Source organism: Acinonyx jubatus, chromosome A2 (assembly GCF_027475565.1).
Source record: "Acinonyx jubatus isolate Ajub_Pintada_27869175 chromosome A2, VMU_Ajub_asm_v1.0, whole genome shotgun sequence".
In the NCBI taxonomy this organism is placed as follows: Eukaryota; Metazoa; Chordata; class Mammalia; order Carnivora; family Felidae; genus Acinonyx; species Acinonyx jubatus.
In genome coordinates, this window is record NC_069383.1 from 53,267,568 (window position 1) to 53,294,678 (window position 27,111).

The 27,111-nt window shown below is 34.4% G+C and overlaps 1 protein-coding gene across 3 annotated transcripts in view; it reads left to right on the forward strand.

The window, feature by feature from the left end:
• HYCC1 (hyccin PI4KA lipid kinase complex subunit 1) overlaps window positions 1-27,111 on the forward strand; it is a 96,726-nt gene that overhangs the window by 59,744 nt on the left and 9,871 nt on the right. For all 3 annotated transcript variants that reach the window (XM_027075116.2, XM_027075117.2, XM_053218309.1), the window contains exons 6-10: window positions 415-530; window positions 965-1,060; window positions 13,824-13,940; window positions 16,919-17,006; window positions 17,742-17,901. In XM_027075116.2, the coding sequence (XP_026930917.1) occupies window positions 415-530; window positions 965-1,060; window positions 13,824-13,940; window positions 16,919-17,006; window positions 17,742-17,901 (577 nt within the window). The remainder of the gene's footprint in view (window positions 1-414; window positions 531-964; window positions 1,061-13,823; window positions 13,941-16,918; window positions 17,007-17,741; window positions 17,902-27,111) is intronic.

A 27,111-nucleotide genomic window follows, 5' to 3' on the forward strand; every position in this document is an offset into this window, starting at 1 on the left:
TTACTATACCCAAAGTGAAATGAGAACTCAGTATCATAAAGCTTTAAAATCTGATTACAAGAAAGCTATCAAAAATAATCATTTTGAAGTATTTTCTCTTCTGATCAATAAAACTAGTCTAATATTTTTGTGTGTGGCAGTTGTGTATTTCTGGGGTAGAATTTTTTAATTAAGTTTTTATTTTAATTCACCAGTGGTGAGGTAGACTTTTTGAAAGTAAATTATTTTATTTCTATTTGTGGTTTGTATTTTAATTATTTGTGAAATATTTGAGCAGAAAATTTAGTATGCAGTTGGAATATTTTTAAGACATATGATGTTCGTGGCCATCATTCTTAGTGGCGCATATATTCCTAATGTCACATTTTCAACAGAATGGCTTTTTTTTCCTTCATTCAAATGTCTCTTCTTCAGCCTTCCAGCATTGGGTCCATGGCTCTGACTGAGAGTGCGCTATCCCAGCATGGTTTGTCGAAAGTTGTGTACAGTGGACCTCACCCCCAAAGGGAGATGTTGACAGCACAGAATAGGTACACTGTGGAGACATAACCCGCTATTCTAATCCACCACACTGGTTTTTAAAAAATTATTTCAGTACCTTTATAGGTAATCTTTAATGAGTTGTATGTAACAGGTTTTTTGTTGTTGTTGTTGTTGTTGTTGTTGTTGTTGTTGTTGTTGTTTTAGATATTGGGTCATTTTATACAAGGGAAAAACATGCTTTCCTAATTTGTTATTTTGTACTTGGATTCGGATGTCATCTGGAACACTGAAATTTTGAGATCATTTTCAGATGACTGTTACTTGGGAAGTCTTTTTTCTTTTTAGTTTTGTATTGTTACTGGTATAATTATATTGTATAAGTCTGTTCTGTAATATAGTATTTTTCCCCAATGCCTGCTAAATTATGATTGACTTCTTGGAATTCTAAAGATTTATAAATATTCTTTTGGTTTATCTTTAGGTTTGAAGTATTGACATTCCTTTTGTTGTGTTACAATGCTGCCTTAACCTATATGCCCAGTGTTTCTCTTCAATCATTGTGTCAGATTTGTTCAAGGTAAATAAAAATTCAAATGTTTTTAATATTCAAATATATGAATCTAGGATTGCTAGTTTGTTACATGTCTAACTTATTTTTGTTTTGTTTAATCATTTGTTTAAAACATTCGAGAAGTTAATATGAAGCTTAGCCTAGTCAACACATAGAAAGCTCCCTATAAATGAAATTCCAAAAAACATAATGAAGAGGGTAAAGCTGAATAACATTTCAATGGAATATTTAATCAGGTATTATTCTATATAATTAAAAGGATGCAACTGTTATGACCTTTTGATTTTTGACATGTGGCTGGTTTCTGTTTTGTTTGTTACTTTGTTTTTATTAATTTTATTGTGTTCTGATTTGGTATCAAGAAATAAGTAAGAGATACTAGTTTTTAAACTCTCCTTGTTAAAAAAAAAATAGTTGAGCCAAGAGGTTGCTTAAATAAATTATGACAGTCCTTGGGTAGACTATACAAACATTTAAAAATTCCTATTTAAAGGTATTTAATGACAGTATATAGGGTATCATTCCAGCATTGACTGAATATGACCAGAATATTAATAATACTTATATCTAATTGGTAGAATTATGGTTTGTTTTCATCTTTTCTGTGTGATTTTTTTGTCATTCTTTAAATTTTCTATGATGAACATATTACCTTTTTAAAAAAGAAAACAAAAGAGAAAACAGAGAAAATGCCTTTGGAAATTCAAGTAATAAGGGAAAATATGGACTTAAGAAACTTGTAGAATAATTTAGATTTGGGGAACTTATTTAGAAGATATAACTTTGGGGGGCACCTGGGTGGCTCAGTCAGTTAAGTGTCCGACTTTGGCTCAGGTCATGATCTCACAGTTTGTGAGTTTGAGCCCCGCATCAGGCTCTGTGCTGACAGCCCGGAGCCTGGAGCCTGTTTCAGATTCTGTGTCTCCTTCTCTCTCTGCCCCTCCCCTACTTGTGCTCTGTTTCTCTCTGTCTATCAAAAATAAATAAATGTATAAAAAAAAATTTTTTTTAAATAAAAAAAAGAAGACATAACTTTGGAAAGTTAGTAAGAGGGAGAGTATATAGAGCAATACTTAGAAATCAAAACAAAACAAAACAAAAAAACCCAAAAAAGCATAAATTGATACTGAATAGAATAGGAAATAGGGATAGGACCAGAATAGGATAGGACCAGAGGGAGAAAGTAAGTAACAAGGCATGGAACTTACTAGAGAAGATAGAGAAGTGGAGAATCTTTCAGATAATTCCTGAATTGGAATTTGGTTATGTTTCCCAGACCTTAGAAGATGGCACCAATGTGCCGTCCCTCCCATTTACTGAAGCTTTCTAATGTTTCTTATTTTAAATCCTTTAAAGAGAGAGGTATATAGAGTTTTGAATTTCACAGATCTGTGAAATTTCAAAAAGTTAGAGTGGGTGGGATATCTGTATAGCATTGCCAACTTTTTATTTTGCCAAGTCAGTATCTTATTATGAATTTCTACCATTCTAGTAATGTTTTGTTAACATTATTTAACAAAAGGGAGACGATTTGAACATCAAAAGAAGTGGGGAGAGTGGAAGTGAGGGACAACAATTTATAAATTAAACATAGGATGTTTAGCTTTTCTTGTTTCTCATTTCACTATGATCCAGTGAAAACTTTGTAATGGACTAAAATAAATGTGAAGACCAGCCCTTCAGAAACATTTATTTAAGGGGTAACTTGATGTAGCAACTTTTACCTGTAGAACTTAAAACACACTATAAAGCCCAAGTATACTCTAAAGCAGCGTCTTAGATGGTAGGACCCAGGAATAATGTTCTAATACATTTGAAGCTCTAATATTCTAATACAGACAGATAATACAACCTCCTAAATAAGAATGACTATTGATGTTTTCTTGAAACCACTGATGGAAATGTCAGGAAAGAACTTATATCACTGGTTTCTGTCCTGTGTGACTCCTATGGACTGCCCTATAATATAATTACTTTCACATTTTTGGTAGAAAATTGCTAAGATACCCATTTTAACTAACCAGGGAACTGTGTAATCCTTCAAAAGCACAAGTAATATCTGGTTTTAAAAACAAGGAGAAGGGGGGTGCCTGGGTGGCACAGTCGGTTAAGCGTCCGACTTCAGCCAGGTCACGATCTCGCGGTCCGTGAGTTCGAGCCCCGCGAGTTCGAGCCCCGCGTCGGGCTCTGGGCTGATGGCTCGGAGCCTGGAGCCTGTTTCCGATTCTGTGTCTCCCTCTCTCTCTGCCCCTCCCCCGTTCATGCTCTGTCTCTCTCTGTCCCGAAAATAAATAAACGTTGAAAAAAAAATTAAAAAAAAAAAAAAAACAAGGAGAAATACAGATTAAAAACTAGCTGTAGGATTTTGGCCAAGATTTTAGTAGAGACACGTTAGATTAATTCTATGCCACCAAAGAAAAACTGAAAAAAGGAAATCTTTGTACGAATGTTCACCAGCTGGAAGAGAATGAGGGAGGAAAGAGGTCTAAGTAATCCAAAAGACTTAAGCTATTTAAGTAATGCTAACTCTTAAGCCACAGAAGATATATAAGAGGAACTCTATCAAATTTGTCATACATGTCTTTTTTAGTTTGCTTTTGTTTTTTTAGATTCCCTATTCCTGTGTTCTCAATGGTTTAAAATCCAGTTATTAATTTCTCGTAACTCCTGACTTCCTGAATCGTTTATCAAATATTCTGATTAAGATATTTTGTACATTTTTAAGACTAATAGAAAAGAATTAGAAAACACTTGTAGCCGATCAAGCAAAGCCTAGTCCATGTCTATGGAAAGAAAATTGATTACAGCACTGTGATGGCAAGTAAGTTATAAATGGTTATGATAGTGAAAGAACAGGAGCTTCCTGATGATATTGGTCCTAGTATCACGCTACGGCTAATCCAGCCCTTTTGGCCACGTGGCAGTTGTTTTAGATTGCTACTCAGTTTGTTTGTTGATGATAACTATGCCAAAATGATTGCGTTATCTAGGAGGAAGGATACAACCAGAAAAATTTCATGGAACATTTGAGCTAGATTCAGTGACAAATGTATCCCATTCTTTCCTTAACCTTCTGATTGTAATGAATTATGGAAGTAATTAAAACAATCTTGGTTGCTTCCCACCCTCCACCCATACATACATATCCCTTCTAGGGGCACCACTGGTTGAGTGTCCAACTCTTGATTTTGGCTCAGGTAATGATCCTAGGTCGTGGGATCAAGCCCTTGCTGGATTCCAAGCTCAGTGTGGCACCTGCTTGAGTTTCTCTCTCTCTCTCTCTCTCTCTCTCTTTCTCTCTCTCTCTCTGTCTCCTTTAGCCCCTCTCTCTCACTCGTGCTTTCTCTCTAAAAAAAAAAAAGGAATAATAATTAAAAAAAAAAAAGAAAATTTGCAAATCCCTTCTACTCAGCAAAAATGTTTGGTTGCTATAAGCTTTGCTTTCCTGGTTCAGACTTAAGGCCAACTTGATAGCCTGTATTTTCCTCCTGTGCAGTGTGTATGGACTACTTGAAGAAGAGACCTGAAGAGAGGCAAGAACTAGACTGAATGAGTTTTAGTCAAATTTTTATTTTCACTAATACTAAACATTATATATGGTCCTCCTAAAAGGACTATAACCACCAATACTGCAAATGAGTTTTGTTAGTATATACCCAAATCCTCTAAATTGTGGGAAATAAGTTTCTTTTTTTACTGTTGACATCTCTTATAATATAAGGCTGTTTAACAGATGGCTTATCTTGCTTTTGGTGTGGAATATAAATATTAAAGATGAAACTGTACTAAGCTAGTAAGTTAAATTATTTCTCATTGTCTAAGGTACTCTTAATTTTGTTCACATGGTGAATCACCTGGCTGACTGACTTGGATACGTACTGCTATGGATTCTTGATCAGTGTATTTGTTCTTGTGTATCTGTAGTAAAACCCTGCCCCTCTCCACACTTCTATGTCAGCTTTCCTGACCACCTAAACAGATTTCTTCTTGTTTTTTGTTAGGGATACGCTTAGTGCAATTAAGCCATTCTGTGGATTAATTCTCCTGACTGATAAAATTATATGTGTATATCCTATATTACATACGACATAAACCACTTAATATATGTTTTTACATATATCACTTAACATGTGTATGCCACTTTGTCATCATCCAATAAATGACAGCTATTATATATTGTACACTACTGCTGAACATACATGCTTACTGTGGATGCATAGCATCATTTTTTTTCTTGCCTGTTTGCTATTACTGACATTTAGAGAGCATGTCTTACACTAAATCATGCCTTGTTGAAAGAACCTACAGTTGACTTTTCATTGCTTCTTATTTGTGAACTTGTTTTTTAACTTATCTAAATCTTCTCCGTCCTTTACATCCCAATTAAAATACATCTCCTCCAACTTGAGAACAATTTTCGTATGTGCTGTTCTCTTGAGGAAAGTGATAGAAGATTTAGACTTTATTAAGCTCCTAATTTCAAAAAGCAGAAGCATGAGAACAGAAAAGTGCTCATTACTGGATAGGCAGTTCTTATTTCCCCTTTTTCTGTTTGCCTGGCCTTTTCATCTCCCCTCTCCTCACTTGAAAAGCAGAGCAGAAAAGGAAGAGGATTTGAAATTAGTTTGTTTTATTTTATAGTCTATACTTTTACCCAGATGGATAAGAAGTAGAACTGGACCAAATTTAGTAGAAATGGACCAAATTTTAAATATTTCTCAAACTAAAAGTTAGAAAAACATTTTTTCCCTTTTTCTACCTAGATTTTACTTACTGGTCTGATGATCTGGCAGTAGCTAATCTATGTTCTTTTCTCCTTTAGGTTCTGGTATATTCATGAATCAATACTCTCTCCAGTTAGCCTTATTGTAATTGTGCCTTCTAATTATTTTGTGGTAACTCAAAATATATTGACAACGCTCTCAAAAGTTTACTTTTGGCTAGGAATGAGACAGCCCAACAGAGAATGAGAATCATGGCAAGAGTTTTCCTCACTTAAAAAATGATACTTAGAACTTCTCCCAGAGATGTATTTACAAAATATGCCTCCCCAAAGTATTTTTGTTTTAATGTGGTTTATGACTTGGGGAGATACCTATATGTGACCAAAGAGTAAATTTAATACAGAAATAGGAGTAATATCACCCAGCTGCTCTTTTGTAGGGCTGGGTGCCTATGTTTTGAATTTGTAAAATTCAGAGAAACTTCAGGATACTTCTTTGATGAAAAGAAGAGTCAGGCATTCATGTGGCATTGATCATTTTTATTTTGTTCTGCATTTTATTTAAATTCAATGAGGGATCTCTGAGAAAAGAATATCCTTAAATAGAGAGATCTGAGACCTGAAAAGTAAGTCAGAGAATTCTTGATTATTAAAAGGAATGACGAAAAGAAGGTAAAGAGATTGCTCTTTATCAGTTAATGATGCAGGTGGATAGGATTAGATGATTTTGGGTCTTGGCTCAAATGTCACTTTCTTGGAGAGGCCTTCCATGACCATTGTTCTTTTTTTATTTTTTTAATTTAAATTTTTTAAATTTACATACAAATTAATTAGCATATAGTGCAACAATGATTTCAGGAGTAGATTCCTTAATGCCCCTTACCCATTTAGCCCATCCCCCCTCCCACAACCCCTCCAGCAACCCTCTGTTTGTTCTCTATATTTAAGAGTCTCTTATGTTTTGTCCCCCTCCCTGTTTTTATATTATTTCTGCTTCCCTTGTCTTAGGTTCATCTGTTTTGTCTCTTAAAGTCCTAATATGAGTGAAGTCATATGATATTTGTCTTTCTCTGACTGACGAATTTCGCTTAGCATAATACCCTCCAGTTCCATCCACGTAGTTGCAAATGGCAAGATTTCATTCTTTTTGATTGCTGAATGATACTCCATCGTATATATATACCACATCTTCTTTATCCATTCATCCATCGATGGACATTTGGGCTCTTTCCATACTTTGGTTATTGTTGATAGTGCTGCTATAAACATTGGGGTGCATGTGTCCCTTCAAAACAGCATCCCTGTGTTCCTTGGATAAATACCTAGTAGTGCAGTTGCTGGGTTGTAGGGTAGTTCTATTTTTAGTTTTTTGAGGAACCTCCATACTGTTTTCCAGAGTGGCTGCACCAGCTTGTGTTCCCACCAGCAATGCAAAAGTGATCCTCTTTCTCCGCATCCTCGCCAACATCTGTTGTTGCCTGAGTTGTTAATGTTAGCCATCTTGACTTGTGTGAGGTGGTATCTCATTGCAGTTTTGGTTTGTATTTCCCTGATGATGAGTGATGTTGAGCATTTTTTCATGTGTCGGTTGGCCATCTGGATATCTTCTTTGGAGAAGTGTCTATTCATGTCTTTTGCCCATTTCTTCACAGAATTATTTGTTTTTTGGGTGTTGAATTTAATACGTTCTTTATAGATTTTGGATACTAACCCTTTATCTGATATGTCATTTGCAAATATCTTCTCCCATTCCATCGGTTGTCTTTTAGTTTTGCTGATTGTTTCCTTAGCTGTGCAGAAGCTTTTTATTTTGATGAGGTCCCAATAGTTCATTTTTGCTTTTGTTTCCCTTGCCTCTAGAGACGTGTTGAGTAAGAAGTTGTTGCGGCCAAGATCAAGCAGGTTTTTGCCTGCTTTCTCTTTGAGGATTTTGATGGCTTCCTGTCTTACATTTAGGTCTTTCATCCAGTTTGAGTTTATTTTTGTGTATGGTGTAAGAAAGTGGTCCAGGTTCATTCTTCTGCATGTCGCTGTCCAGTTTTCCCAGCACCGCTTGCCGAAGAGACTGTCTTTATTCCATTGGATATTCCTTCCTGCTTTGTCAAAGATGAGTTGGCCATACGTTTGTGGGTCCATTTTGGGGTTCTCTATTCTGTTCCATTGATCTGAGTGTCTGTTTTTGTGCCAGTACCATACTGTCTTGAGGATTACAGCTTTGTGGTACAGCTTGAAGCCCGGGATTGTGATGGCTCCTGCTTTGGTTTTCTTTTTCAAGATTGCTTTGGCTATTCGGTGTCTTTTCTGGTTCCATACAAATTTTAGGATTATTTGTTCTAACTCTGTGAAGAATGCTGTGTTATTTTGATAGGGATTGCATTGAATATGTAGATTGATTTGGGTAGTATTGACATTTTAACAATATCGTTCTTCCTATCCAGGAGCATGGAATCTTTTTCCATTTTTTTGTGTCCCTTTCAATTTCTTTCATAAGCTTTCCATAGTTTTCAGTGTATAGATTTTTCACCTCTTTGGTTAGATTTATTCCTAGGTATTTTATGGTTTTTGGTGCAACTGTAAATGGGATCGATTCCTTGATTTCTCTTTCTGTCGCTTCATTGTTGGTGTATAGGAATGCAACCGATTTCTGTGCATTGATTTTATATCCTGCAACTTTGCTGAATTCATGAATCAGTTCTAGCAGTTTTTTGGTGGCATCTTTTGGGTTTTCCATATAGAGTATCATGTCATCTGCGAAGAGTGAAAATTTGACTTCCTCCTGGCCGATTTGGATGCCTTTTGTTCCTTTGTGTTGTGTGACTGCAGAGGTTAAGACTTCCAATACTATGTTGAATAACAGTGGTGAGAGTGGACATCCCTATCTTGTTCCCAACCTTAGGGGGAAAGCTCTCAGTTTTCCCCCATTGAGGATGATATTAGCGTTGGGTTGTTCATATATGGCTTTTATGATCTTGAGGTATGCTCCTTTTATCCCTATCAAGAAAGGTTGCTGTATTTTGTCAAATGCTTTCTCTTCATCTGTTGAGAGGATCATATGGTTCTTGTCCTTTCTTTTATTGACGTGATGAATCACATTGATTGTTTTGTGGATATTGAACCAGCCCTGCATTCCCAGGTATAAATCCCACTTGGTTGTGGTGAATAATTGTTTTACTGTATTGTTGGATCTGGTTGGCTAATATCTTGTTGAGGATTGTTGCATCCATGTTCATCAGGGAAATTGGTCTATAGTTCTCCTTTTTAGTGGGGTCTCTGTCTGGTTTTGGAATCCATGACCATTGTTCTCAAATAGCACCTTCCTTACTGAGTTTATGTTCTTTTAGCACTTATAACACTGTAACCACCTTGTTTGTTCATTTGATACATAGTCTGTCAACTGCTGGAACTTCATGAGCTCAGGAACTTTGTTTTGTTCACTGCTGTCAGAGTTTAGAGAAGTGCCTGGCATACAGTAGAACGTAATAACAATTTGTTGAATGAATGAAAAATAGATGACCTCTTCCACTTCCAATTTATGATCCACTAAGTATAACTATGATTAAGTAAAATAATTCATTTTTTAAAAAATCTTACATTGAGAAATGCAAAATTCCTGCAGTTAATTCCTACAAATGGGTAAAGTTTTAGTAGTTATGAGAAACTAACTGCTGCGGTCTGAATGTTTGTATCCCCCCCAGAATTCATATGTTGAAATCTTAACACCTAAGATGATGCTATTAGGATGGTATTAGGAGGTGCTGTCATAGCCAAGAGATGCCAGAGGTCCCTCTTCCTTCTGCCATTGAGGATACAAGGAAAAGTCTACAACCCTCAAGAGGGGGCTACCCAGTTTGTTGTACTGTGTTGTAGCAGCCTGAATGGACCAAGACTAATCCTTTGCATTTCTAATTTTTTTTTCAACGTTTATTTATTTTTGGGACAGAGAGAGACAGGGCATGAACGGCGGAGGGGCAGATCTATGGCAAAGTTGTTTTTTTAAAAAAATTGTGTATAAATAGCAATAACTTCTTTTTCTGTCTATATCTTCTATCCTGAATCCTATACTTCCTGATTCTAAACCTATATATCCAATCCTATAGCCATCTCTATCAAGATGTCTTATAGGGGCAGCTGTGTGGCTTAGTCGGTCAAGTGTCTGACTTTGGCTCAGCTCATGATCTCATGGTTCATGAGTTCAAGACCCACATCAGGCTCTCTGCTGTCAGCACAGAGCCTGCTTCAGATCCTTTGTCCTCCCCTCCCTCTGCCCACCCTCCCCCCTACCAATAACTAAACATTTAAAAAAAGATGTCTTACCTTGTAAAAGTTAGAACTCTTTTTGCTGCAACTAATTGATAATCTATATAAAACTAGATTATGCTAAAGGGAAAATTTTTTGGCTCTTTGTTCCTGGGAAGAGCAGGGATGGAACTGACCTCAAGATCCACTAGATCCAGAGGCTCAGATGTTAATGTGGATATTCTCTACCATCTCTCTCTCATCTCATCTTCTTCATCTGTTAGCTTTGTATTTTCTTTGTGTAAGGCTTCTAGGTTGTAAGAACAGTGACCACAAGCAGCTGAAAGCTTACATTGTCTACCTTTAATGAACTCAGAAGAAAGAACCTCTCTCCCAGTTTTACTGTGAAAAACAAGGCAGCGAAAAGGCTTTGATGTTGTAAGCCTGAAGCTTCACAAACCCCTCTGGGGTCACATTTGGTAGTTTTATTGGAAGAGTACTATATCAGTTTAAATATTGGTTTGGCTGTTATAACAAAGAAGAATAATGGTAACTTAAATAGATATTTATTTTTCTTTCACATAAAAGTCCAAGCTGGTAGATGGTCTGGGGGTAGATTGGTTATGTTTCTAAGGTGTTCAGACTCCTTTCTTGAGATTCTGCCATTCCCTAGGATGTTACTCTTCTCTGTATGGTGATGGATCACTATTATTACATGTGCCTTGTATCCTGCAAGCATGGAGAAAAAGAGTGAAAGGCATGCAACTACTTTTTAAGGGTACAACCTAGAAGTTGCACTACATTGGTTAGCAGATCATTGGCCAGAACTTGTCACATGGTCACACCTAGATGCTAGGAAGACTCGGAAATGTGATCTCTAGCAGGTGGCTATTGTTCTAGTTAAAATTGGTGGGGGAGAGTGGAGGAGAGCATACCTTATGTCATTAAAGGGAAGAAGTAAAAATAGATGTTAGGGTGTTGACCTCTTTTCATGGGTAATTTTGTTATTTTATTTATACCACAATCACATGGTTATACTTGATGATATAGAAGAAGACTAGTTCCTAAAAGTAAGAGGGTTAGAGGTGCTATTAATGGAAAACATTAGTGTCAGGGGGAGAGTTCATGGCAGACAAAAGTGACATCTATACCATATACCTACGAATCAACATATCTGATACTTAGCATCTTCCCAAACAGTATCTCTTATTTGTCCAAGTTCGTTTAATAACACTACCATCCAGCCAGCTATCCAAACTAACTGTGGGAAAATTACACACTCTTCTTGTTTCTTCAGTGTTACCCCATGATTATACTTCCTAAGTGGGACTCCAATCCCACCCTTTCACCTTCTCCCCACATTACTTCTTTACCTCAAGCCACCTTCATCTCACTCATGGGCTATTTTGACAGTCTCCTCTCCAGAGGAACACTATTATCAAGACTAATCTGATCATGTCACTCTCTTGCTTCAAACAGCAAAACAAAAACCTTCAGTTGCTTTCAATTGCCTGCATGATAAAGCCTGGCAGGTTATAAGATACTCCATGATCTGACCCCTAGTTTGCATCTCTGTTACTTTTCTAGTGTCTTTCTATTCTCAATCTCATTGGTGTCGTGCTGTTTAATCCTTCTGTATTGTTGCCAATTGCTGTATTTTTGCCAGGAAAATGCCACTTTTTCTTCAAGGCTCATTCTGGGAAGCCTTCTCTGACCCTCTGCTTCTTCCACTAGAGTTTACCACTCTCTCCTTTTGCCACCTTTATAACTTATTCATTGCAGATATTTGTTTACTACACAGTCTTCATGATGAGACGGTAAATCCCTGAGGGAACTACGTCTTTCATCTACATTCCTAGTGTCTGACACAATGTAAATCTTTAAAAATATTTACTGAATGAAGAAATGCATTAATTGAAAAAACCTATCTTTTGTGTATTGATTCTCTATTATTTACTACTATCCCTATCATAAAGGTATATAAAGTATAAGGAAAAAAATTTTTTTCTGAGCTTGCTTCTTTAGATAGTAAGAGGAATTTCTATTCTAGTTTGGATATAAGTCTTTATAATATCAAACAAAATTTGAATTGGTTTTATTTCAGGTACAGTTAATTTTTTTCAGTTTTTATTTTAGTCATCTCAGGCTGCTTTAATAAAGTACCATAGGCTAGGTGGCTTAAACAATAGATATTTATTTCTCACACTTCTGGCTAAGAAATCTAAGGACAGGGTACCAGCAGATTTGATTTGTGGTGAAGGCCCTCTTTCTGGCTTATAGGAAACCACCTTTTCACTGTGTCTTTCCATGTCAGAGAGTGGATTCTGGCCCCCTTCCTCTTTTTAATAAGGGCACTAATCCCATCAAGGAGTGTTCCCATCCTCATGACCTCATCTAAACCTAGTTATTCGCAAGGGTCCCCAAATGCCATTATATTGGGGAATTGGGGCTTCAATATATGAACTTGGGAGAGAACATAAATATTCAGTCCAAAATATCCCTGTTCCTTTTTTACTCTTGGTTCTAAAGAGTTCTAAGATCCTTCTCAGTATTAAATGAATTTTTATTTTTACTTTAAAGTTACTTTGAATTGAAGAAAAATAAAGTTACTTTGAATTAATGATATTCTCAAGGGTATATTTTTGAAATGGTCTGTGATATACTTTAGCATGTTTAAATGAAGGCTCAGATTCACTGAGTGGGGGAAATATTAAGTCCTAGGTAGTAATTGCATGTGGGAGGGGGTAAATAATGATAATCTATTGACTAGTACTATCATAAGTGAAGTTTTATTATATCAACCACAACATGTTATGAGAAAACAGCTATTTTCTAATTTTATTAAAAATAGCAACTTACTTTTGTTTGTTTTAAAAGCAGTGTGTGTTGATCATAGAAAATTTAGGAAATACATACAAAGAAGAAAATAAATCTAGAATCTCAAGGCCCAGAGACAACTCTAACTTTGTGTATGATCTTTGGGCAGTAACACACACATCATTCACCTTATTTGTTTATTCCAAACATGTGTTATGTACAGTTTTTACCCCTGCCATTTAAATAAGCTTTCAAAACATCATGTTTAATTGTTTCATAGTATTCTCTGAATGATTTATATGATTTGTTCTCTGTGTTGGACCTTTAGGTGACTTCCTATTCACTATAGTAAATACACGTACTCCTTAAATATTCTTCATTATAATAAATACTTTAAATTTCAGCTTTTTTCATGGTAGTTTCTTTACAAAAATTAGTAAAATCTGTTGGTCTTTAGGATTCTACCTTTGATGTTATGTTTAAACTTATAAAGAATATGTAACTACTTGCTTCTGTTTTATTTCTCTTACGGTTTTTTAACATTAAAAATTTCAATCTACCTGAAATTTATTATAGTGTATTATATGGGACTTGAGTCTAATTTTAGAGTATTTTCTTGGAGCCTGCAGTTCGTGTCAAGAACTTTGTCAGGAATAGAAGATCATACCATAGATCTATTTATGATAAATAATACCAAATTTCATGTAGTAGGTTTTATGGTAACTAAAAATTATCAATTATTAGATTGATTGAAATTAGTGAAATAACTATATAATAACATACCTCTAGCTTTATATATTTTTTCCCCTCAGTTTCACTTACCTAAGAAAATGTTCTATACAAATGTTCTGTTTGGATAGATTCTTTGTTTCATAGCTATTAGGTTTGTTATGAGAGCATATCTAGTACATTGTTTCCTTATAAATGTTAAAAAAAAATAAACTACCTAAATTTTTACCAATTTGACAAATATATTTATTTTGTTTTTTCTAGAATCTGTGTTTGTGGCTATCCCCGACAACATGTAAGAAAATACAAAGGAATAAGTAGCAGGATACCAGTTTCTTCAGGGTTCATGGTACAAATGTTAACAGGAATTTATTTTGCTTTGTAAGTTCATTTCATATACAGAGTAAATCTTTGATCTCTCTGGAAAATCATAGTCTGTTGTGTTAGTGCTTTTGTTATTTTATAGTTATTATATTAGAATCTCATTGGATAAACAATCAGCATATTTTTGTGAAAGAATATGAATCAAGATCTTGATAATAGTTTTATTACTTAAAACATATCTCTTAATGTTCTGAAGAATTTGTAACCAACTAAAACACTTCATCTTTCTTTAACTCAAGGACAGAATGAAAATTAGCAACACCCACATATACTCACAGTTTTTTCATTACTCTTTTTTTTTTTTGCTGTAATTTCCAAATAGCTTTTTTTTCCCAATGAAGATCTTTTTCCATTTCCAGAAATTTTAAATCTTGAAAAACACTTAGAGCTTCTTTGATCATAAAGTTTATTATTAATTTACTATTAATTTCTAATATTGATGCTCAGTCTTACTTAGTGCCTTAGATACTGGTATTTGTCTTTGAACCCTATCTTCTACTATATATATTTTACTATACTTTACATTATATCCATTCAGTACTTTAATTTGTCTTAGCAGATTATAAGCTTCTTGACTAAAGGCAGAACTTGTGATCTTTGGGCTAAATATGGCCTGCTGCCTGTTTCCTTATTATTAAAACACATTTACATCTGTTTGTTTACATATTGCCTATGGCTGCTTTTGAGCTACAGTGACAGAGTTGAATAGTTGCAATAGAGATTGTATGGCCCACAAGCCTAAAATATTTATTATCTAGCCCTTTAAGAAAAAGTTTATCAACCCCTGCATTAGACCATTAATATTGTCCCACAGCTCGTGAATGCTCTGATCTATTTATTTTCTCTCTTTATTGCTTTGTGTTTCAGATTTAGTAATTCCTATTAACCTATCTTCACATTCATTGATTTTTTTCTTGATGATGTTGAGTCTATTAATGAGCCCACTGAAGGGGTTCTTCATTTCTGTTACTATTTTATTTCTAGTCTTTTCATTTGACTCTTTCTTATGGTTTCCATCTCTCTGCTTAAATCACCATCTGTTCACACATGTTTTCCGTGTAACTATTTATCATAGTTATTTTAATTTCCCTGATAACTACAGAATCTGAATCATCTTTGAATTTGGCTCTATTGTTCTTTGTCTCTTGACAGTGGGTTGTTTTCTTCTTGCTTTTTGTGTGCCTTGTAATATTTGATTCATTATCCTTTTGTTCATGGATAGAACAATAGTGACTGAGGTAAATATTGTTTATGTCTAGAAATGGGCATGCCTCTTTTCTTCTAGGCTTCTAGTGGAGTTATTATAGGCAGGAATGAGCTGAGGTTGGATTTTGTTGTTGCTATGGTTACCTTCATGGCACCACCTACCTCAGATTCCTCTCATGGTCCCTGGCAGTTAGGATGTGAGCTGGATTGCTGGAGGGTTTTTCTCAATGTTCTTGCTCCATCCTCAGCTTTTAGCTTTTCCTTTGTGTCTGTCTGTACCTCACAGACGATCTTTCTTCATGTCTTGTTCCTCCTTCAGCAATAGAGTACTTTTGCTTGTTTCTAAATGTGTACTAGTCTAGGTGGGGGGTTTGGAGGAAGTGGTGTTCTCTGTTGCCTGGTCCAGCCTCAGTTATAAGCAGGCCCTGTTTCCCTCTATCTGGGATTCAGGAAAGGAGGGTAGCTCTTCAGTGGTCCTGTCCCTCCTCCAGTGGTAAGAGACCCTAGTGGTCTCAACATAGGACAATTTCCTGATCCTTTCCCACATGTAGTTTTTTCTTTTTCTTTCTCTCACTGCCACAGTCAATCTTCACCTCTGCCCTTGGGGTGAAAGGGTTTGATACTCTCTCCCCAGAGGCTTTAAAACTTTGCTTTCACTTGAGAAAAAGGTTGGCTGGGTCTTCATGCCTTTCTTGCTCAGGCGGCTACTCTTCTCCTCTAGGCCCGAACTACCAGAGCAACTTCCTCTGGTCCCTTGCCTTGCCCCCAGTTTTTCTTATGAGTGCCTAGAGGAGGTTTGTGGTAAAGAGCTTGTGAGTGGTTATGAGCTCCCCTTGCATCTGCTCCTAGAGATTCTATACTCTAGTGCTGGCCCATACTTGGCTTTTAGCAATTTGTTTAAAAAGTTTAGCTCAAGTCTTCTAACCTGCTTGCATTGTGGCCTATCTATCTTCAGAGGCATCTGTCTGCCCTTAGGTTTTAGGCTACTTGGCTGCCCTGTGACTTTAGCTCCTTGCTGGATTCATGGAAAGCTAGGATTTTCTAGATTATCTGACTTTATCTTGTTTTTAGGGTGGATAACAGTGCTGTTTCTACTTTTTAGGCCTCACTTGCACCCTTGATATAATTCATACTTCTTTATTTTTGTTGGCAAATGACCAAATCATTATTTCTGTGTCCATTGTTATCATGTATCTAATTTTTAGAGTTTGGCCATATCTTTGAAAATGAATATGCATAACATACACTCTTCCCCCCCCCCAGTATCTATCTGATATTTGCAGCATATATCATATACAGTTCTAAATGACTGTCAAAATGCAAAGAAGTAATTACTTAAGATACTGCAAGCCACAGTAGTTGTAGATTCTCACTAAAATCTGTGGGAGTTACAGAGTAATTTGACCATAAAGTGTTCTGAACATTATTCTATGATATATAATTTATTATGCTCCGACTTGTTTTGAAAGTGTAAAATGCTTTGAGATTGCCTCTTTTTTTTTTTTTTTTTTGATATCTGGCTATAAATAGACATGTTCTTTAGAGAAGAAATATAGATCTATAAAATTTTCTTTGCTATTAATAGCATTTTTGGATAAAATTGAAAGGAATTCAGAGATATAAAAATAAGTTTTCAAGGAGGGTGGCATGCTAAGCAGTGTGCTAATGTGATCTATTATTTTACTCAGCAAACATTTTCTCATTGTATTTTGTTCAAATATACAGAATCAATTAAAAATAATTAATACTTTCTTCATTTAATTTTATAGTTATAATGGAGAATGGGATCTAGCTCAAAAAGCATTGGATGATATTATATACAGAGCTCAGCTAGAATTATATCCAGAGCCATTGTTGGTAGGTGCCTCACTTGTTTATGTAAATTTTGTAATTTAAGATTTCTCATTTTAGAACTATAAATTGAGAAGTAGCCATTCATAGTGCATTAATGCCATTAAACTCAGTGATTCATGCTGTTATACTAGACAAATTTTATGCTTGAAAAGGTGTATATAATGGAATTTGAGAATTTCATTAAGCTAACTTCTGAGATATTTAATAGTCTTTTAAACTTACAAGAATGTTCTCCTTAACATGCTAGAGCTGCACTTATGAATTAGCATTAAGCATTTAGAAATATAATTTCAATATTTTGGAATTTTAAATTTCATCACTTACATATTATTTTTAACCACAGTTTCCAGGGTGCCTGGGTGGCTCAGTCAGTTAAGCATCCGACTTCGACTCAGGTCATGATCTCACGGTTTGTGGGTTTGAGCCCTGTGTTGGGCTCTGTGCTCATAGCTAAGAGCCTGGAGCCTGCTTCGGATTCTGTGTCTTCCTCTCTCTCTGTTCCTCCCTTGCTTGCACTCTGTCTCTTTCTCTTTCAAAAATAAATAAACATTAAAAAACAAAAGAACGATAGTTTCCTTCTGAGCTCTTACTCCTTATCCTAGAAGATTTACATATCACTTTAGGAAATACATTGGAGAAAGTATGATTTTATAAAATCTGTTAAAATTTGGCATTTTATTTGATGTAAGGGTATAATACGTCTGTTAATACCAATCTGAAACTGTATTTTTTCCTTAGGTTGCTAATGCCATAAAGGCTTCATTGCCTCATGGTGCCATGAAGTCTAGTAAGGAGGGTACAAGGTGTATTCAAGTTGAAATCACACCAACTTCCTCTAGAATATCAAGAAATGCAGTAACCAGCATGTCAATAAGAGGTCATAGGTGGAAAAGACATGGTAAGAAATAAAAAAGTCTTCAAATTAGAGGATTGTTGATTCTATCACATTTTTGTCTGTATTTATAGGGCTATAACTTCTAACTTTAGTAAATAATATCATAGTGGCATGGATGAAAGCTGTTGGATCAACTCCTAAATCATTATCCACAAGTGATAAGCAGTAGGCAATATAGCTCCTTATGTTACATATATGAATGAAAATTTATTTAAACATTGTATTTGTTTTTAAATTTATTTCAATAGAGGAGGAGAGTAGGAAAATGCATGTTAAAATTATTCACACATGGGTTTCTGTTCAAAACTATTGGCAAATATTCCTAAATGTTTCTTATTTCTCAACTCTTTGGCAAGTAAACTTGCATATTGAAACAGAACAAGTAATAGGGACTTTGACATTTTCTTTTGTACTTCCTGGCAAAGAATGCCATTTTATTGATACAACTCTGGGCATTTCTATTTACTGGAAGTTAATTTTCTTACAAGATTTTTTGTTTTAATATTTCTCCTTGTTTTCTTCATTTTACTACTTAAAAATTCTACTAGAAGTTTATTTTATTTACCGTGGCCTTCTTAATGCTTTCTCACTTCTCTCCCTTTTCTCAAGATCTATTATTTTTAATTTAATTTCTTATTCTTTTGGTAACTCCCCTCCTACCTACAAGTTACTGTAGTGGCAAGAATCAGTGTAAGATTACTATCACCTCTCTGAGAAGGTAATCATAGGACCAGAAGCAAAAAGCCACTTCTGTGCCCCAAGCAAACATATATATTACTGTTTTCTTTTTCCTGTAAACTGTGATGAAAATGGTAGCTCCTATATTTGGTTCCAGTTGTTTTTATGGTCTCTGCAGAGAAATGCAAAAGTGAGAAGAATATTATTCATGGTGAAATAGAAAGTTCGTAATAAGAACATTGTTCCTACTTAGGAAATCTAGGAGATAATATGTCAAAAGGGAATGGTGATGGAAAATTCCAGCTTACCCAATGATAATTTTCATTTTTTTAAAGTATTGTGACAGTTGTTGAAATTTCTTTAGAAAGACATAAAAGAGGTGATAATGTTTGCCATTAACAAGGCAAATTTTGTTACAATTTAAACATACAGAGTCTAAACATACTTCAGTTTCTTCAGTGAAATTTATGCTACTGAATGGGACTAGATTACAGGTAAAAAGTTGTTTAATTAGTATGATGGCACCCTAGACTTCAGATTTCTGTTTTGGCATTAATAGGTGAAAATAGGCTTACAGGCAACGAACCAGATCATGTGGGTCACTGTGGCCATAATCGCTCCCAAACTACTATAGGAAATGCAAAGAATGAGTTTTAATTCTTTTTCCACATTCCCTTCTTGCTCGTTAGGTGACTGGGGAATTAGAAAAGAGTATATAAGTTCTGCCATTAAAAATATGAAATATTGAAGTTCAATTGTATCTATGCATGTGTGTGAGAAAGAGGTATGTGTATATTTCCATGCATGCATTTAACAGAACAAGATGTGTACCCTGCAGTAAAATAAAAGCAATTTTCTAGAAATATTTTATAGGAATAAATTACCAAAATGAGAGAGAAGACTACCTGAATATGCTGTATCTATTTGATTCTTACTATCTTCCAGATTCCATTTGGCTACTGTTTGAGGAGTTGGTCCTGTGTCTTAATGCGATAGCCATGTTAAAATAATCTCTTTTATCAGCTACCCCTTATGCTCATTCAACCCTCAAAACTCTAACACTTGGATAACTCCCACTTATGTTGACAAAAACATCACAGATGAGGATTTAGAAGAGAATGAACTATTAAAAAAGCAAGTCAGGTTCACGGAGACATTATAGAATATGGCTTATCTTGTTTACCACTCTTCTGTAGTTGTGAATTCTCTTTTTCCAGTGACTAAAATACTCCTACTTTAAGATACTTATTTATCTCTACAGGTAGGTTGCATTCTCCCTTTTAAGGGTAGTCTTGGCTTCCCTTTCCAGAGCGCTGTTTTTCATTGTTAATCCCATCCTATTGAATTAAAAACTACTGTTTTCCATCTTTGTGATCCTGATTCCTACTTGAACACCTTATTGTTCTGGGCTTTCTAGCCCACTGGCTTCTTGTGGGGAAGATAGGTAACTGTGCTTTGGTTGTTAAATATATAGGCAATTCTTAAGTTATAAATGGATTTTTTTATATATTAATTATATAAATTTTAACAAAATTTACTTTTACATTAATTTTTGCAGAAACAATGTTAAAGGGTTTGTAGATTTCAGGGTGAACCACAAAAGGCTTTCATCCCATAATGTTTCTGAAGCATAGTGCTATAGGATGTAGGTTTAGTTTATGACTCTGTGAGAGCACATTTAGAGCTTATTTTATGAAACTGTTTCCTGTTCCACCTGTATCCTTACCACTCTCTTACCACACCAACCCTCGCAGGAGGAGGGATTTCATATCAGACCCCAAACTGTATCACACAGTAGGAACATGGAATATGCAACTCTAAAACAGTGATGATGAGGGCTGGGGATAGAGAAGGGACAAGACACATGAACTTAAGGCATATTTCTTTTTTTTTCCTTGTCTCTTTCTTTGTTATTGTTAGTGCCAGGAAAGAAGAAAGCAGTTGGCCCTTTTTTCTTTCCGTGGGTCTCTTCCCTTTTTCTTTTCTGTTTTCTTATATATATGTCTTTTTCAAAAATTGAGATATAATTGACTAGTAATACTATGTTAATTTCTGGTGTACAACATAATGATTTAATATATGTGTATATTGCAAGATGACCACCACTCTAGACTCTACCAAGTCTAGTTACTATCCATTGCTACACATAATTACACATTTTTTTTCTTGTGATAAGAACTTTTAAGATCTAGCAACTTTCAAATATATGATACAGTATTATTAACTATAGTCACCATGCTATACCTTAGATCCCCAGGACTTACTTATTTTATAACTGGAGGTTTATACCTGGTGACTGTTTTCACCCATTTTGCCCACCCCACCCCACCCCTGACCTCTGCCTCTGGCAACCATCAATCTGTTCTCTGTATCTATGAGTTTGGTGTGTTTGTTTGTGTTCCACATACAAATGAGGTCATATGGTATTTGTCTTACTCTGGTTTGTTTTACTTAGCATAATGCCCTCAAGATCCATCCACATTGTTGCAAATGACAAAATTTCCTTCTTTTTTATGGTTGGATAATATTTTGTTGTATACATAGCACATTTTCTTCATCCATCCATTGATGGACATTTTTTCTCCTTTTTCCAGCCTATCTGGGGAGAAGAGGGAGAGGAGTAAATGAGGTTCTCCTATGGAAGCAGCCAATCAGAATTTCTTTTTTTGTTTGCTTATTTTCTTTCCATCTCTTGTTATTAAAGAATATAGATAATTAAGTCATATATTAGTATGTTTGCATATCTGGGTCACCAAAAATTATATATGCAAACAAATGCATTAAATTAGAACAATTAATCACATATATTCTTTTCTCTTATTGTAACAGAAAAAAACTATCTTTACAGCAAATGCTAACTGATATTTTAGTGATTTTAAAGTTAATTTGGAACAGTTTTAATTTCTTACATTAAAATTTTTTTTTTCTGAGCTCTTCTAGAATGTATTGCAGATCTGCCATTCTTTTCTTTAAGTTAAGAATTATCCAAAGCTTATGTTTTAATGGAAAGTATTCTTTTGGAAGGTAAAAAATTAATAGTTTTAACATTTCCACACATTTCAGAATTTATATTCTTATTACTATTGAAAAACAATCCAAATTTCTAGGATTATATTTTGATCAGTTTTATTTGCTTGGCCCTTTATTTATATAATAATAATAATAGACTTTATTTTTTAGAGCAGTTTTAGGTTCACAGCAAAATTGAATGGCAAGTGCAACATCCATGTACCCTGTGACTCCTGCCACGTCCCCCTCCCCCCCATATATGTCCTCCTCCACTATCAACATCCTATGGCAGAGAGGTACATTTGTAAGGCCCTGTAATTTTACTTTTGACCAGACAGTGTATCCTCATATCAACTAAATAGGGTGACTTTTAAGGAAAGTTTGGTTTCTACAGACTTATTAACTTAGACATGTTTGACGATTAGCACATTTGCCTAATTTCCCCCCACTTCTCACTTGATTATTTTACTATTGTACTGATACGGCTTAACTTAATGTTGTGTTTTTAAACTTTTTAAAATTTGTGTATACATTTCTGAGAAAAGTTTAATGACTTTGTAATTCCATGCCAATACATATGTTTGGAAAGTAAAATTACAATGTAGAACTGCTGCTTTTGACTTTTAAGGGTCATCATGTCAGAATTAATAGTTTTATTTATATATTATTAATTCTTTTGAGTATATTGTGTTTTACTTAGTGTATATTTTTTAAACCTAGATTTTCAGATGACCTACAGATTGAAGGCTATTTAGAAAGTTATAATTTGAAAGTAAAATGCAACTAGGAAAGGATAATAATAATCACTTAAAAAGGATTAAGGTAAGGGAAGAAAGAGTAGATTATAACCAAAGCAAGAATCAAAATGAAAACTCCAATTAAAAAGAAGATAAAATAGTGAAAAAGATTATTGAAAGTTTTAAATTAATAATAAAAATGCAATTCTATTACATATATATTTCCTTTAAAAAATAAACATAAGTAGCTAAAAAGAAAACAGAAAATATCTCTTTACAATTATGCTTCAATTCTATAGTAATTCTTAAATGTTACTTCTAAAAGCTTTCTTCATCATCTACCATTTCAGCTATTAATAGACCTTTTTCTTAAATCCCTGAATGATTTTCCACCACTTTAAGGTTCTATTATACAATCTGTACTTATTTATTTCCTTGTACTTTTTCCATTCCCTCTCCTCTTCCAGAACAAATTTAATTGCTGTTTTTTTGTCTGTCTCCCCGTGTCCCCCACCCCCACCAACCATTATGACTCATTCTTCTTCCACTTAAAAAAAATATATCTATACTTGGAAGAAGGTAACCAACTTTTCTCTGTTCTTTTAAAACACTTGTTAAAATATACTTCTTTGTTCTAGAAAAGTCCCCTAATTAAGTTATGGTTGCAAATAATGAGTGCTTATAATTTTTGCCAACTGGTTATCTAATAAAAAGGCTTATCTAGTGAAATCCCAATTCTTTATTACTGCCCACCATTGTTTCTACTTGTGCATTTATTTGTGAGATAATGAGGCAAGTAAGTGAAAAACATTTGGTATGATTCAAAGCATTACATAAAAGCCGATTGTTAACTCATTAAGGACTATTTAATTTGTTTCATTAGCTACACCATAATTGTATTCTTGGTAACTTTTTATTAGCTAGCTTGCTATTCGCATGGTCCTGTATTTGAGTTTTTCCATAAAATGATGTTTTTTGAAACTTATAGTTTGGATTTTCTCAATTTGAGATAAACATTTAGTGTAAGTATCAGACACAAAAGTATACATGTGTTATATAATAGTAACAACCAACTTAATGATTTTTTTTTTTTTTTTTTTTTGGTAATTTTTGCAGCCCTGAAGTATAGTATCCTAATCTGACATTTATATTACTGTTACAGTCTGGGCTTTTTAGAAGGTTGTTTTAATACCTGTTGTCTCACTTAATCCCAAATTAACATGAAAATAGAATAGATTGAATTTGTATTTCTCATTTATTTGTTGTTAACAACTGTTTGCCCAGGTAGGTATCAATAATAAGAACAGTATTTATAAATTAGGTCCTTTTATAACATTGTATTTCATGACTTTGATTTAGTCAACAATACAAAGTTTTAAGTAGTGAAAAAGAACTAAAAAAAAGAACTACATATATATTTAAGTCTTCAACTTAATAATACAAAATAAGTACACTGAGGATTTTAGGGTACTTAATAAATTATATGAAATGTTTAAGTGAAAAATAAAATTAAATACAGTTTACATAGATTAAGTCTAAAAAAGTGAAGTTTCATGTTGTTATAGCAGTTTGATCACATTTTTAGCATTAAGTTTCTATTTAAGGGATATTTAAATAAATTTAAATGATTATAGCAAAATTCAAAGAGATCTGTGATTATACTTTTTAAAAATGATGAAAAGTGTGATTTGTTTTAATTTGTTCTAGTGGTTTAGTACTAACATATTAGATGAGAAAAGAAAAAGAACAATAAAAAGATGTAGTTCATGTTGGAAAATAATTTATTGATATAGAAATTATTATTAATTTGATTATCACTAAATATCTAACTGTTGAACAAGTCTGAATAATTATAAGAAGTGTATTTCAGTTAAATATTTTAGAAAATCATTATTTGTAAATATTTCCAAACATTTAAGGTAGACTCTTCCTATATTATGACATTATGAATGTCATGTCTTTTTTTTTTTTTAATTTTTTTTAAACGTTTATTTATTTTTGAGACAGAGAGAGACAGAGCATGACCAGGGGAGGGGCAGAGAGAGAGGGAGACACAGAATCTGAAACAGGCTCCAGGCTCTGAGCGGTCAGCACAGAGCCCGATGCGGGGCTCGAACTCACGGACCATGAGATCATGACCTGAGCCAAAGTTGGACGCTTAACCGACCGAGCCACCCAGGCGCCCCATGAATGTCATAAGTCTTGAGATGTCACGTTTATTTTGTGAATCTGATTTTATGAATTTATGAGAAAAACATTCAATTGAGGAGAAACAAAATTGCTAATAGTTATGAAAGCATTTTGATAAACACAGAACTCATAATTTTAAACCAAACATAGCAAGCTCTTAAGAATTGGTTATTGGAATTTCACATCTGTAGATAGAAATGTATAATGCTTATGTATTTATTTTAAAAGTTGCCTTACTTGTTAAGGAAATTAGAAAAAATGATCTGGCAGTTTTATAAAAAGGTTGAAATGTTTTTAGAATCATTTTGAGATGCTCCATTATTTTCAGATTCTAAAATACTATTTGAGGAATAAATTTTCCTTTCCTGATATAGATGATAAAACATTTGGACCAAAAATAAGCATTTCTTTCTAACCAAAATTAGCTCTGCATGAATTTTAACTGGCACTCTTGGTATGAATCTTTATGGTCATGGAGGACAAAATAAAATATTAGGAAATATTAGATGATCACAAGAAAAAGGACAGATTAGCCAGAGCTAAAATATCATGTTGTACAATTGACACATATAAATAAACATTAGGTTGAAAGAGAAAAGCCTCAGATATCCTGGCTTAGCCAACTTTAGAAGAAAACAAAAAAATCTTAGTCTATTTCTAGGGAAAATGAAATAAAAATGCTTTTCTACGCAGGGTAGCAAAATATTTCAAAATTATTGGTCTTATGAGGCAGAAACACTTATTTGTAAATTATTGTGTTCTACATTTTTTGTTAAGGAGGCCTTCCATTAAGGAAGAGTTCTTGCTATGGTTAAGGATTTAACCCCTCCCCCCCCCCCCCCCCCAGCTCCCCAACCATCACACTTCTGGGAGCATTTGTTACACATTGCACACAGAAGAAGAAAAAGGCTTTTATAGATAGTTTTGTAATACATGTTGTTTACCTGGTTTTGGTATGTCTGGTCATGAGGATTTTTTATCATCATGAAGGATTCACCTGTTCTGGCAGCATCCATATGTTACACATCTCAAAGAGATTTTTTTTTAACCTGAGACCTAATAAGAACAACAAAAGAAATTACTGAGAATGACTGTATCAGCCTCAGTAAGAAGAATTGTATCATTTCCTATATACGCAACAAAAGCTAAAGACTTGACTGATATTTACTTAAGGAAACAGGGAATAGCTCCTAAGCAGTATGTTTATAAATAAATCATTCTAGGGGCACCTGGGTGGCTCAGTTAGTTAAGCATCCAACTTCAGCTCAGGTCATGATCTCATGGCTCATGAGTTCAAGCCCGGCATTAGGCTCCGTGCTGACAGCTCAGAGCCTGGAGCCTGCTTCCAATTTTGTGTCTCCCTTCTGTCTGTGCCCTTCCTTGCTCATGCTCTGTTTCTGTCTGTCTCTCTCTCAAAAATAAATAAACATTAAATTTTTTTTAATTAAAAAAATAAATCATTCTAGTCCATACTGTGTTTTTCTTGGTGCCCCAGACTGCTCTTTTTTATCTGGAACATCTACTTCTGGCTTCAGGACCCATATTTCTAAGTCTTAATGTTTGTTGATGTCTTTACTCAGATTGCAGCTCATTAACTGCAGGGTCCTTATTCCGTGTTTCTATGGCAGCTTTGATTTCTTCTAATCTGCCTTGCAAATTGCTGGCCCAGGCTATAGATTGTTACAGTGCTGTTTTTTCTAACCCAGGGCACGCTTCATACTCAATATTTTGTGTTACATAAGTATGACTTCTGTTGATAAGAAATGCTAATAAAATACACACAGTTTATCTGTGTACCTGTCAATGGGTGTGCAATGCAATCAGAACAAAATACAAGGTCTACACTTTGGCATAGGTGATATGGTATCTTGCCTATCACTTTGACCTGAAGTGAAGACCAGACTCATCTTACTTTCTAATTCTTCAACACACTAAGCCATTTCTGTCTTAGGAGGTTCATACTAGTAATTTGAGATATTTGAGCAGAGGTTTGAAAGATGAGAAGAAAGTGCCAGCTTGAACTGTCTTCTTCCACATCATTATGTAGACAGTGACTTTTCATCATTCAGATCACATCTCAAATATCCCTTTCTCAAAGAGGTCTCCCCAGACCATTCATCTTAAGTAGACTTTCTCCCCTACCATCCTCCTTTACTCTTTCCCATTATGCTTATTTTCTTCACTGTATTTTCCATCTAAAATTCTGTTGTTTCCTTAATTCCCATACTGTAGTGTAGGCTCTGGGAGGGCAGGGTCTTTGGTTGGCCATTGTATCCCCAGCATCTAAAACATTGTCTGGCATATAATAGGTGCTCAATACATAGTAGTTGAATGCATAAGTGAGTGAATGAATGATAAAGAAATTTATAATATAGACTGAGCAATTCATTCCTTCTTTTTTTGAAAAACACTGTAACAACATGATAGTAAACTGAGTAGAGGGATATTCACTTATAATCCCAATTCTTAAAGAATTATCATTTTATAGGTTTTTGCATATGTATATGTATTTTTCATAGTTGTGCTCTATTTAAAATTTTTGATGTTTTGCTTTTGTTCATTTAATGTTGTCAGACATTTTCCTAAGTTCTCCTAGTAA